This window comes from Lipotes vexillifer, unplaced genomic scaffold, assembly GCF_000442215.2.
Source record: "Lipotes vexillifer unplaced genomic scaffold, Lipotes_vexillifer_v1.1 scaffold158, whole genome shotgun sequence".
NCBI lineage: Eukaryota > Metazoa > Chordata > Mammalia > Artiodactyla > Lipotidae > Lipotes > Lipotes vexillifer.
The window spans coordinates 919,035-934,237 of NW_006788189.1; the positions used below are offsets into that span (position 1 = coordinate 919,035).

Here is a 15,203-nt window from a genome sequence, read left to right on the forward strand (position 1 = left end):
TAAGCCCCCGAGCTTCCACCGCAGGGGCGCAGGTTCCATCCCTGGTCCGGGAACTAAGATCCCACGTGCGTCGCAGCACAGCCAAAAACGAAAAGTTAAAAAAAAAAAAAAAAAAAAAGGAGGAGAGGGGGAAAGAAGACAGTGTGTAATAAAGAATTTGGCTAGCTCCCTGGTTCCTGGGAGGTAACCTCTTAATCCTGAAATTTCCTGAATGATAGGAGTGTTATCTTTGTTATTTATGCAGGGCCCCTCAGACCACACCAGACAGTTTATACTAAAGAGGTGATTCCTGGTGGTGGGCCCTCAGGTAGTTTATGCTAACAAGATGACTCAGAATGCAGGCTGCCTACGCCAGAAAGACAAATCATGTGTTTAGAGGATTGGTGTTTTGAGCAGCAAGACCTCCAGAAACAGGAGGGGTGGCGAGAGACTGAGTTTAGTCACATGGCCAACGATTCAATCAATAGTGGCTATGCAGGGATGTCCCTGGTGGCTCAGTGGTTAAGAACCCACCTGCCAATGCAGGGGACATGGGTTCGATCCCTGGTCCGGGAAGATCCCACATGCCAGAGAGCAACTAAGCCCGTGTGCCACAACTACTGAGCCTGGGCTCTAGAGCCCGTGTTCCGCAACAAGAGAAGCCACTGAAATGAGAAGACCATGCACCGCAACAAAGAGCAGCCCCCGCTCGCCACGACTAGAGAAAGCCTGTGTGCAGCAACAAAGACCCAACGCAGCCAAGAAAAAAAAAAAAGAATCCACCTGCCAATGCAGGGAACATGGGTTTGAGCCCTGGCCCAGGAAGATCCCAAGCGCCGTGGAACAACTAAGCCCGTGCACCACAACTACTGAGCCTGCGCTCTAGAGCCCGCAAGCCACTACTACTGAACCCACTGAAGCCTGCGCAGCTAGAGCCTATGCTCCGCAACAAGAGAAGCCACCGCAATGAGAACCCCACGCACTGCAACAAAGAGTAGCCCCTGCTCAGTGCAACTAGAGAAAGCCCACGCACAGCAACGAAGACCCAACGCAGCCAAAAACTTTAAAAATATACATATATATATACATATATGTAGTAGCTATGAAATGAAGCCCTAGTAAAAACTCTGGACACCAAAACTTGGCTGAAGTTCCCTGGTTGGCAACACGCCACATGTTATCACACATCAGTGAGCTGGGAGGATAATATATCTTGACTTCATAGGGAAAAGACACAGAATTCTTACATCTGGAACCTTCCCAAGTTTTGCTGTGTGTACCTTACTCTTTGGCTGGTTCTGATACATATTCTATTACTATAACAATGCTAATTGTAAAGAGAGCACTGTCCTGAGTTCTGCAAGCCATTCTAGCAAATTATCAAAACTGAGGGAACGCCTGCATTTGTAGCCAGTCAATCGTAACAGTGGCCTGAGGATCTCTGAACTTGGGGCTGGTGTCTAAAGTGAAGACAGCCTTATGGAGAACTATGTCCTTAATCTGTTAGGACTGTGGCCTAACTCTGAGTAGTGTGGTATCAGAAGTCATTACAGCCAAAAGACTGTCAGAAGAAATAAAGGATATTCCCAGATTTGATGGAAAATGTTAATTTACATATCTAAGAAATGTAATAAGGGTATATCCATATAATGTATGTTTTTCAATCTCAGCACTATTGACATTTTGGACTAGATAACTCTTTGGAAAGGGAGGTGCTGTCCTGCTTCTTTGGAAGGGGGAGGGACTGACCTGAGCATTTAAGAGGTTCAGCAGCATCTCTGATTCCTGCCCACTAGATGCCAGTAGCACCCCTCCCTTCCCCCAGTTATGACAACCAAAAATGTCTCCGGACATTGACAAATGTGCCGCCAAGTGGGGTAAAATTGTTCCTTCTTATTGAAACCCACTTGTGTGATGGAATACTACACAGCTGTCTTCAAAAACTGAGAATACTCTATGCACTGAATTAGAAAGATTCATAACATGCATTTTGTTAAGTAAAAAAAACCAAGGTATAGAATAGTTACGTAATTTGCTACCACTTTTAAATAAAGGTTGGGAAGGAGTAAATATTCATTGTTAGCATACAGATACAAAAATGCTTTGGAAGAATTCAGAGGAAAGTTAAAACAGCAATTACCTATTATTGGAAGGTGGGAAGATGAATGGCTATATACAGAGGGAGATTTTTAATTTTATTTTTTATGATGATTTAATAATCATGGGAATTTTTTAATAATTAAATATACTGATCAAAACTGAAAAATCATTTCAGTCTTTCCATTAGCTCTGATTTAATAATCATCACTTATAAGGGCGCCAGACCTTGATCTCCCTCTCAAGCTACTGAGAATCCTCAAGTGTACTGAGATTTTCTTTGCCTATACATTGGTCTGGGCTCCTGAAACATCTGTATAGTGAGTCATATTTTGATGTCTTGAAAAGGTGGAAAACTAAGGGAATGGAAATACTGTAGTTTGCTGTAAAAAACAAATAAGCAAGAAAGAAATGTAAAGTACTATAAGAAAAACTCACGAGTTCCACACCTAGACATGCCCTCGTCATCTGAAAAATGTCAGTATTTTCTATACAGAAAATGTTAAAGAATCCACAAAAAAACTCTTAGAGCTAATAAACAATGTCACCATGGTTACAGCATATAAGATCAACATATAAAAATCAATTGCACTTCTATTCACTATCAATGAACTATCCAAAAACTAAATTAAGGAAACAACTACATTTACAACAGCATCAAAGAGTAAAATGTAGAATACTAAGGAATAAATTTAACAAAAGAAGTGTAAGACTTCTTCACTGAAAATGATAAAACATCATTAAAAGAAAGTAACAAGACCTAAATAAATGGAAAAACATCCTGTGTTCATGGGTTAGAAGATTCAATATTATTAAGATGTCAATATTCCCCAAATTGATCAACAGATTCAACACAATTCCTATCAAAATCCCAATGGCCCCTTTTTTGCAGAAACTGACAAGCTGATCTTAAGATTCTTATGGAATTGAAAGGGACACAGAAGAGCCAAACCCTTTTTTTTTTTAAAGGAACACCAACAGTCCAACCCAAACTTTCATTTAGATAAAAATCATTTCTCCATTACATTAAGGGCATAGCCAGGCTAAAGAGTAGCCTTGTTTTCATTAGTAGCCATGTCACTTTACACAGCCACGGTCATATTTATGGGGAGCTTGACATTTTCTCTCAGTATCCTAGCTAAGTCCTTTATATTTTTGTAACTAAAGAGCCCAGACTGGGACTTTTTCTAAAAACATTAGAAGTCTGCTCCAAAGGAGAAATGATGTCTCCACCTCCGCAAACTAAAAATTGTCAACACATTGCAAATATTAATATTCCAGTTACAAACTTCCACGAGGAAGGAAGCATCCCCAGCCATCACCTTATTAACAGATGTATGAGTATGTACGTACATGCTTGTGTGCATGTGCATGCGTTTTGCGTATGCATTAAAGACTGGTAACATGTACAGAATCACAAATGGTGGCTAAATCTAAGAGACTGTGGGCTATGTTAATTTTCTTTTATTTGCTTTTTTGGGGTTCTTTTTGCTTGGATTTTTACGATTTGTCTGAAAATGGAACAAGCACAAAGCACACATGCAAAGCTGAGCTTTAGGGGCTTTTTGTTGGTTTTAAGCCCCTAATATTTTATTTTCTTTTTCCTTGATCTTTCTCCTAAAAAACAAAGCCCCACATGTCTGATTAATTAAGGTTTCAGTTAATCAAATTTCACTAGGAATTTCACAAATTTTATAGACAACTGTCAGGTGAGCTGATGCAAAATGGCAGGTGGGGTTGTCTGACCACAGAGAAGAGCCCGGTGAAAAGAGTAGACTAAAAAGCGGAGGTGTTCATTTAAATCAACGTGATTTGAAATCAGAAGAGTTCCTTTCTAAAAACATTCATTTTAGCAAATAGTGAGTTGAAATTTGTGATGTTTATTTAAAACTACACAATGAGTTTTGAAACCACAAGTGCACGTAATTATCTTGTCTGTAGCTCACTCTCTGAACTCAAATCTGACTTTTTAAAAATATTCATTTTAATCTTCAAACTTTAAATCAATTGTTTTTCTCTGTGCTTGAGCAGTTTCCCATCTGTGAGGTGGTAAACAGGCTAGTGCTTTTTAAAAAACTTTTTTATTTCATATTTGCAATATAATACATATTCATTGATGAAAATATAATACAGAAGAGTCCAAAGAAAAACAATCATCCATAATCTCGCCATGCTGTTCATGAAAAAGCTTCTCATTTGAGGTATTTGTTTCCAGCCTAACACACACAGAGACATACACATATACACATACAGACATACTTACATATGAACACACCTACCCAGACACATTCACATATACACAGTAACAGGATCAGGCCTGGCCACACTACTTTATAATCCACTTGCCAGAACTTGGCAACATGTTATATAAACATATCTTTAGATATTCTTAGTTAACATCTTTTTAATAGCTACATTGTGCTCCATCATATTGTTGGATACTTAAATTATTTCTAATTCTTTGCTATTATAATGACTGCTTCACTGTACATTTATTTCATATTCATATATGTTTATGTATTTAATATTCACAGAAGAGCCAAACATTCTTAAAAAAGAAAAGCTCAAACTTGGAAAACTCACACTTGATTATGACAATAATCAAGACTATGAGGTACTTACACAGAAAAAGATATATAGGTTAATGGAAAACAAGAGACAGTCCAAAAATAAACCTATACATTAGTGGGCAATTTATTTTTGACAACTGTACCATGACAATTTAATGGGGAAAGACTACTCTTTTCAATAAATGGTGCTGGGGCAACTGAATATTCAAAAAGATACCCAAGGTACATGTCTCAAATTGAACAGGGAAAAAGAGTTGGAATCCTACCTCACTCCATATACAAAAATTAACTGAAGATGGATCAAAGAACTAAATGTTAAGAGAAAAAACTATAAAATACTCAGAAGAAAACACAGAAATCTTCATGACCTAGGATTAAGCAAGAGTTTCTTACATATGATACAAATAATACAAGCAACAACAACAAAAAAAAGTAAATTGAACTTAATCAAAATTTAAAACATTTGTGCTTTAAAAGATACTACCAAGAAAGTAAAAAGAGAAACCAGAAAATGAGAGAAAATATTTGAAAATCATAAATAATATGGAATTCATGTCCAGAATATACAAAGAACTCTTATAACTCAACAGTAATAAAACAAATAACCCAATTAAACACAGGCAAATAATCTGAACAGACACTTCTCCAAAGAGAAATAAATGGTCAATAAGCATAGGAAACAATGCCCAACATCATTCATGGTCGAGTAATGCAAATCAAAACCACAATGAGATACCACTTCACACCCACTAGGCTATAATCGAAGAGACAGACAATACCAACAACTGGCTAGAATTTAGAGAAAATGGAACCTGCATACATTGCTGAGAGGAATGTATATGGGTGCAGGTGCTTTGGAAAACAGTCTGGCAGTTCTGTTAAAAATGGAATTACTATTAAAAATAGAATAACTACATTAGCAGGCAATTCCACTCCTAAGTGTATACCCAAGACAACTGAGAACATATGTCTACATTAAAACTTTTACATGATTGCTTATAGCAGCAGCACTATTCATAGTAGCCAAAAAAGTGGCAATAACCTAAATATGAATGGATAAACAAACTGTGGTATATCCATTGAAGGAAATATTATTTGGCCATAAAAAAGGAATGAAGTACTGACACATGCTCCAACAAGGATAAACCTTGAAAACATTATGCTAAGTTAGATAAATCAGTCACAAAAGACCATATATTATATGAATCCCTTTTTATAAAATGTCCCAAACAGGCAAATCCATAGAGACTGAAAACAGATTCATGGGTGTCAGGGGGTGGGGTAGGGGAAAATGGGGAGTGACTGCTGCTGGGCGTCAGGTTTATTTTAGGGGTGAGGATAATGCTCTGAAATTAGACAGTGGTGACAGGTGCATAATTGTGTAAATACTAAAACCCACTGCATAGTCCACCTTAAAAGGCTGAATTTTACGGCATGTAAGTTATATCTCAACCATCTATATATATATAAAAATATCTGAATTTTTCTGAGTCAAAATTCCTTACAAGTAGAACAAATGTCTCTTAGAATGGCTAAATTCTTAAGAATTTTTAAAATAAAATTTAATCTTGAAGCCAATAAAATTAGTTATTTCAAAAACAACGTACAAGGGGCTTCCCTGGTGGTGCCGTGGTTGAGAGTCCTCCTGCCGATGCAGGGGACACGGGTTCGTGCCCCGGTCCGGGAAGATCCCACATGCCGTGGAGCAGCTGGGCCCATGAGCCATGGCCGCTGAGCCTGCGTGTCCGGAGCCTGTGCTCCGCAACGGGAGAGGCCACAACAGTGAGAGGCCCGCATACCACACAAAAAAAAAAACAAAAACAACGTACAGAAAGTCTCAGGGATATTTTCACTACAGCAGAACCTGCTGGGAGTCTGCAAATCAATTATGAGTGGTGTATAGAAAACTTTATTGCCTACTACAGGACTACAAAAATGTACGCAAACCATTCTCTTTCAAGATCAGCCTTGAAACAGTACTTACCAAGTACACTGCTCTTTGAAAGAAGGTTGTAGTCTCCAGGATTTTGTGCATTGTGATGGTTTCCAACTCATCAGGGTCCAGCTGCTCCTTTTCAAAGGGCATTCCATTGAACAGGACAACAGGCAGTGGACCAACTCCAGTCTGCTCATAGTAGCCTCTTGCTTCCTGAAACACATGGGACCACAAAACAGCACATTTTTGTCCTTCCTGAGACAAATGGAACAAAGCATATTTTTCACACATACATGTTCTAACAAGAAAAGAAACAACAGAAATATGGAAACCAAGAAATAAGTAAAGAAAAATTCTTTTAAAAATATATAAAGAACTGGGGCTTCCCTGGTGGCACAGTGGTTGAGAGTCCACCTGCCGATGCAGGGGACACGGGTTCGTGCCCCGGTCCGGGAAGATCCCACATGCCACAGGAGCGGCTGGGCCCGTGAGCCGTGGCCGCTGAGCCTGCGCGTCCGGAGCCTGTGCTCCGCAACAGGAGAGGCCACAACAGTGAGAGGCCCGCATACCGCAAAAAAAAAAAAAAAATACTGAGTTTTAATAAAACCACAAAACCTTACAAATCAGCAAGTGGCTGAAGATGGGGATGAGGGTAATTCTAAGCAGCCCAGGCTACCAGACCTGAATTACATATACTACAGCCCAAACTATACAACAGACTTTTGTGCAATGATGGAGATATTCTATCTTCACTGTCCAATGCAGTAACCACTAACCACATGCAGCTATTGAGCACGTGAAAGTAATTAATTTCCATTTTAAAAGCTCATGTGGCCAGAGGCTAAATGGGCAGCACAACCATAGACTGTCATAAATTATTAGTGCTCCTGGGCAGATAACTTGAGATGAAATATTTACACCCAATTCTAAATTTAAAAGGGTCCATATCACTAAACAAGAAGTTACACCTACAGAAAACAAAACAAGGTTGGTGGGAAAACAGTGCTCAAAAATTGTTCTATAATGTACTAAGCTCAATCTTTTGCCTTCTCCAGGACAAAAGAGGTTCCTTGGCAGGGAAGTACCAGGCGAACAAACATATCTGAGACTTTTCCAACAATCGACATAGGTACATTCCCCCAGATATCAACCACAGACCCAAGACTGAGATTTTAGAGTAAAAACTATATTACTACCCAAGATATAAAGAAGATCCTTAAAGCATTCTTGTTAAACATCTCGTAACTGCTATCTTCTGAAAATAGCAGAATTTTAAAATAAATAACCATTTTAGATATAGCACAAATAGAAAAGTACTTCAATTCGGTAACTAATACCAGTCATCAGCTTAGTTTCAGATCTAGCCACAGTGATAACTGATAGTACAGACTTATCTGATGGACTAACATGGCACAATAAGAAAGGCCTTCCAGGTTGATTTCTACCATCTCTGTATATCATGGTTAAAACTTTTAAAATGTACACTCCCAAAACTGTTACATTAATTCTGTTCTTTGACATCTCACCTATCTCAAAGAAGTTCATAAAAACTCAATTTTAATATACTTTGAGCTTTGAAAATCAATCCCCCAGGAAAACAAAACAAAATCCACATTATAACTCTCAGTGACAATAAGAAGTAACACTGGTTTTCTCTGAACGTGGCAACTGAGTAAAAGGCAAGAGTGGGAGGGAGATGTTTTGACTATAAACTTTCCATTTTTGCAACTTGCAAATAGATCATCAGACTAAAAATTAACAGAATGCAGGCCAATTATCAGAGTCACGCTTAAAAATTACACGTGAGAATTTCTACCAACTGATCATTAAAAATGTTAATTACACATAATTTTGAAACACTGACTACAAAGTCACGAATGAGCCATTCATAAGTGATAACTGAGATTGATAAAGACTCAGAGTTAATATGCCAAATGTAAAATGTTTGCATGAATAAGTTAGAACTCTTCTTACTTTGGCTTTGAAACATATAAATATGCACCTATCAGACTATATTCTCTTCAGTTCAAAAGATCTACTTTGATTGTACTACATAGTTTTAGAAATGATTACTTCTTTCAAATACCAGGTACAGAAGATAACACAGCTTCAGATTTACACAAAAGGTACAGATATTCCTAAGTGTAATAACATTTGCTAACTGCACTCATTCTTCCTTTAAAAAGAAAAAAATGCACTCGGGCTTCCCTGGTGGCACAGTGGATAAGAATCTGCCTGCCAATGCAGGGGACACGGGTTCGATCCCTGGTCCAGGAAGATCCCACGTCGTGGAGCAACTAAGCCCGTGCGCCACAACTACTGAGCCTGCACTCTAGAACCCGCGAGCCACAACTACTGAGCCTGTGTGCCACAACTACTGAAGCCCATGTACCTAGAGGCCGTGCTCCACAACAAGAGAAGCCACCGCAATGAGAAGCCCGCGCACAGCAACGAAGAGTAGCCCCCGCTCACTGCAACTAGAGAAAGCCTGTGTGCAGCAACGAAGACCCAACGCAGCCAAAAATAAATTAATTTTTTAAAAAATGCAGTCATTCCTCCTTTTCAAAAAATCTATTTTTCTTGGGCTTTTTCATATGAGGGGTACAGCTCCTGCAACTTAAAAAATCTTATTGATCATTAGATTCTTAGGACCTCTGGGAATCTCACAACATCCTTCTCTTGAGAGTATATATGCCTACTTAAATAGCTAGGTAATTATGATCTGTTTATATGGGAAGGGCCTCTAACCAGTAGAGGTGAGGAAAATGGCCAAATCTGGGAAACTATTGAGGAGTTAGGTCTGTGATACTCCCACTTGATTCTTCAGCAAAATCAAGATTTCAATGCATAAAAGACAACATGTAAAAATAGCCTTTTCCCCAATTTGTCCACTATAGTCAATGTTTTTCAAGCAAATCCTTTTGATATAACAATCATCCACAATAAAAAAGGCAACATGTACTTTTTCTTCAATAGGATGATAGAAAACCAGAGTTAAACATTTTCCAAAAGTGAAATATAAGAAAATTCCATTAATTTTCTCAAAGATTCCCGAAGTGGACCTTCTTTCCTTTTATTTCACCTTCTTTTTTTCTACAGAGTACTACTCAGGCTGTTTGTGAAAATGTGAAAAATCACTACGTGCCCATATCCATATGATTTTATTAAAAAAAAAAAAAAAAAAGGAAAGTGACTTAACAGAAGGTTGAAATACAATAATGGAAACATGTTCAGTCTAAACTGAGTAGCTCTCATGACCAGCTTCAACTACAAACCTTAAACCAAGGAGATTTAACACTCAGGCAGGATTGATGTCAGTATCATGGCTGAATAAGACTTCCCTCATTAGTGTCTCCCCCACAGAAAAACAACAACTTGGCATCTATCCACAGACAAAATGGTCTTTGTGGGAGCTTTGGAATTCAGCACCATATGCCAAGTGGCCCGGGAGAAGTGTTGCCCACCCGTGCAGCAGGTAACATGCAGACGGACTTTGACACTGGCTGTGGGCTCTGTCTGCACTGATGCATGAGCTGGCTCCAGGGAACCCCTGGGGAAAACTATCTTAATCAATCACCCATAGACAAGACAGCCTCTGTGAAGTCCAAGTTTCCAGCAAGAAGTTCCAGGACACCACTGGAGCAAAAAAATATGAATTTGGACACACTGGAGAGGGTAAGAGAACAATATGACTTTACTCACATCACCCCTCTCCCAAGGCAGTACAGCTTAGGGCCACAAGAGATCTTCTGAGCCTATGATTTCTCCTACAAGGGACACAAGAGCAAGGGTTGAGCACTCAACCTCCCCAGCTATGTGGAATGCTGACAAAGAGGCTCATTTCTCTCCCGCTCCATCCAGAATACTGATTTGTGAGTGGCATCACCATGGGGGAAGAGGCTGGGAGGGCAGCAGACAGTGCACTCATAGGGCATTTAAGGAAGGCAGATCCTACTTACGGCATCAACAAGCCCACCTATGAGACACCCAGGACACCTCATCCACAGATGCCCCCAGATGGCTCATGGGCACCCCGCAGTGCTCTGCACACACCTTACCACCATATACCCACAGCCTACCACCATATACCCACACCCTGTGGCTGGCTCCCAGTGCACAATCCTGACAAAGGCAGCAAGAGTGAGCTTTGCCAGATGGATAGTGAGGACGTACAGAAAGCCAATCCACATTAGTAGGCCAGAAAGAGACAAAAAACTTGAGCTTTAGTGCCACTTTGGGGAAAACAAAACGGAGGTGGCCTGCCAGCACCCAGCCTGGGGGCAATGCAGAATCAAGAGGAGTTAAACAAGTTCAGAATTCTGCACAAGAGGGAACAGCATGGAGCAGGTGTACCCACAGACAGTCTGAGAAAGCCTCAAAATTCCAAGCAAGGCTGAAATGGAAGGTATTTCTCTCCCAAAGCAGAGAGTAAAGACTGGTAGAAGTGACTGCTACCAGTCACTTCTGATAGCAACTTAAAATTGCAAGGAACATGAAAAATCAAGAAAGCATAACATCACCTAAGGATCACAATAATCTTCCAATAACCAATCCCAAAGACATGGAGATCTGTAATTTACCCAATGAAGAATTCAAAATAGCTGTTTTGGGGAGACTCAATGAGCTACAAGAAGACACAGAAGGACAATTCAACAAAATCAAGAAAACAATAAACAAACAAAATCAGAATTTTTTTTTTTTAACAAGAAATCAGAATTTTAACAAAGAGAGAAAGCATAAAAAAGAACCAAACAGAAATTCTGGAGCTGAAGAATATAATGAATGAAATTTTTAAAATGATATAGCATTAATATCAGAGTGAAATCAAGCAAAAGAAAATAATCTACAAGTTAGAAGACAGGAACTTTGCAATTATCCAGTCAGGGGACAACAATAACAACAACAGCAACCGAAGAATTAAAGAAATGGTATATGGATAATTTTCAAATTACTGGAGTTCCAGAGAAGATGAGAATGAGAAGGGGGCAGAAAGCTTATTTAAAGAAATAATGGATAAGAACTTCCCAAATCTGGAGAGAGATTTGGATATCCAAGTTCCTGAAGATCATAAGTCACCAAAGAAAATAAATTTAAAGAGAACCTCTCCAAGACACATTATAATAAAACTAACAAAAGTCAAAAATAGACACTCTTAAGAGCAGCAAGAGAAGAAGCTTGTAACTTACCAGGGAAGGCTAACAGTGGACGTCTCAGTAAAAAAGTTGCAGGCAAGGAGTGAGTGGGATGATACATTCAAACTGCTAAAAGAAAAAACTGCCAACCAAGAATACTCTACCTGGCAAAGTTATCGTCTAGAAATGGAGGAGAAATGAAGACATTCCCAGACAAACAAAAGCTAAGAGAGCTCATCATCACCAAACCTGCCTTACAAGAAATGCTGAAAGGAGTCCTTCAAGCTGAAATGAAAGGACGTTAATTAGTAACATGAAAACATACAACACACTAGTAAAGATTAAGTATATAGTCAAATTCAGAATACCCTAACACTGTAAATATGATGGTGTATTAACCACTTAACTCTATAAAGGTTAAAAGACAAGAGTATTCAAATGAAGCAAGAGAGGGCCCTCAACTATGAATTTTGTAGCAATGCCCTCCATGCTCAAAGGGAATGCGGGATGGATGACAGTTGCCTGAATTCCCCTCTAATGATGATGCTGTTCATGCAGAAAACTCCATCTTGCTGTTTTTCAATATAAAGAATATGCTGATGAAAAGCAAAAAAAAAAGACAAGAGTATAAAAGTAACTATAGATATAATTTGTTATTGAATACACAATATAAAGAGTTAAGCTGTGATGTCCAAAACAAAAAAGGGGTGGGAATAAAAGGGTAGTTTTTATATTTGATCAAAGTTAAGTCATCAACATAAAAGAGATTGTTTTATCTATAAAATATTTTACGTAAGACTCATAGTAACCACAAAACAAAAATCTACAGTAGATTCACTAAAGATGAAGAGAAGGGAACCAAAGCATACCATTATGGAAAATCATCAGTTCACAAACGGAGGCAGCAAGAGAGGAGAAAAGGAACAAGGGAAATATAAATCAGCCTCAAATAACTAATAAAATGGCATTTCTATGTCCCTTATCTATCAATAACTACTCTAAATGTTCCTGCATTAAATTCTCCAATCAAAAGGCATAGAACAGCTGGATGGATTAAAAAATAAGACCCAACTATATGAGCCTACAATTCCTTGTGGCTTTAAGGACACAGACTCAAAGTGGAGGGATAGAAAAAGATACACTTACGTAAGTGGAAACCAGAAGAGAGCAGGGGTAGCTATATTTCTATCAGACAAAACAGAGTTTAAGGCAAAAACTGTAACAAGAGATAAAACGGTCATTATATAATGATAATGGGGTCAATTCATTGAGAAGATTTAACAATTCTAAATATATATGCACCCAACATCAGAACACCTAAATATATGAAACGAATACTAACAGATCTCTAGGGAGAAAAAGACAACTATACAATGTTAATAGGTGAATTAAAGATATGGAAGCAGAAAACCATAATTCAAAAAGAGACATGTACCACAATGTTCACTGCAGCACTATTTACAACAGCCAGGACATGGAAGCAACCTAAGTGTCCATCAACAGATGAACAGATAAAGAAGATGTGGCACATATATACAATGGAATATCAGTCAGTCATAAAAAGAAATGAAATTGAGTTATTTGTAGTGAGGTGGATGGACCCAGAGTCTGTCATACAGAGTGAAGCAAGTCAGAAAGATAAAAACAAATACCATATACTAACACATATACATGGAATATAGGACAGGAATAAAGACACAGAGGTAGAGAATGGACTTGAGGACATGGGGAGGGGGAAGGGTAAGCTGGGACAAAGTGAAAGAGTAGCACTGACATATAGACTACCAAACGTAAAACAGATAGCTAGCAGGAAGCAGCCGCATAGCACCAGGAGATCAGCACCAGGAGATCAGCTTGGTGCTTTGTGACTACCTAGAGGGGTGGGACAGGAATGGTGGGAGGGAGGTGCAAGAGGGAGGGGACATGGGGATATATGTATATGTATAGCTGATTCACTTTGTTATATGGCAGAAATTAACACAACACTGCAAAGCAATTATACTCCAATAAAGATGTTAAAAAAAAATAAAAAACAAAGATATGGAAGCAACCTAAGTGTTCATCAAGAGATGAATGGATAAAAAAGATGTAGTTTACATACAACGGACTCCTACTCAGTCATAAAAAAGAATGAAATTTTGCCATTTGCAACAACATGGATGGACTTGGAGGGCATTATGCCAAGTGAAATAAGTCAGACAGAGAAAGACAAATCCTTTATGATCTCACTCACATGTGGAATCTATAAAATACAGCAAACTAGTGAATATAACAACAAAAAAAACAGACTCACAGATATAGAGAACAAATTAGTGGTTACCAGTGGGGAGAGTGAAGCGGGGAGGGACAAGATACAGATAGAGGATTAAGATGTATATTATGGGGGGCTTCCCTGGTGGCGCAGTGGTTGAGAGTCCGCCTGCCGATGCAGGGGACATGGGTTTGTGCCCTGGTCTGGGAAGATCCCACGTGCTGCGGAGCGGCTGGGCCCGTGAGCCACGGCCGCTGAGCCTGCGCGTCTGGAGCCTGTGCTCCACAACAGGAAAGGCCACAGCAGTGAGAGGCCCGCATACGCAAAAAAAAAAGATGTATATTATGGGGACTTGCCTGGTGGCACAGTGGTTAAGAATCCACCTGCCAATGCAGGGGACATGGGTTCAAGCCCTGGTCGAGGAGGATCCCACATGCCGCGGAGCAACTAAGCCCGTGTGCCACAACTACTGAAGCCCGCGTGCCTAGAGCCTTTGCTCTGCAACAAGAAAAGCCATCGCAATAGAAGCCCACACACTGCGAAGAAGAGTAGCCCCTGCTCACCGCAACTAGAGAAAGCCCGTGGGCAGCAACAAAGACCCAATGCAGCCAAAAATAAATAAATAAATGAATTAATTTTTTTAAAAACTGTCATAAATTTTTTTAAAGATGTATATTATATATACATAATACATATCTTCCAGAATAACCTAGAAGAAATGGATAAATTCCTAGAAACATAAAACCTACCAAGACTGAATCATGAAGAAACAGAAAATCTGGACAGACCAATAATAAGTAAGGAGTCTGAATCAGTAATGAATATCCTCCCAACAAAGAAAAGCCTAGGACCACATGGTCTCCAAGGTGAGTGCTACAAAACATTTAAAGAGGAAGTAACACCAGTCCTTCTCAAACTCTTCCAAAAAACTGAAGCAAACAGAACATATTTTATGTGGCCAGAGTTACCCTAATAACAAAACCAAACAAAGACAACACAAAAAAAAGAAAATTACAGGCCAATATCTCTGATGAACACAGATGCAAAAATCCCCAACAAAATATTAGCAAACTGGGCTTCCCTGGTGGCGCAGTGGTTGAGAGTCCACCTGCCGATGCAGGGGACACGGGTTTGTGCCCCGGTCCGGGAAGATCCCACATGCCGCGGAGCGGCTGGGCCCGCGGGCCATGGCCGCTGAGCCTGCGCGTCCGGAGCCTGTGCTCCGCAACGGGAGAGGC

General features: G+C 39.4%; 1 protein-coding gene across 1 annotated transcript in view; it reads right to left on the minus strand.

The window, feature by feature from the left end:
* Positions 1-15,203, minus strand: part of UGGT1 (UDP-glucose glycoprotein glucosyltransferase 1) — a 110,086-nt gene that overhangs the window by 44,494 nt on the left and 50,389 nt on the right. Inside the window, exon 18 of the mRNA XM_007461314.1 lies at positions 6,631-6,795. Within this exon, the coding sequence (XP_007461376.1) occupies positions 6,631-6,795 (165 nt within the window). The remainder of the gene's footprint in view (positions 1-6,630; positions 6,796-15,203) is intronic.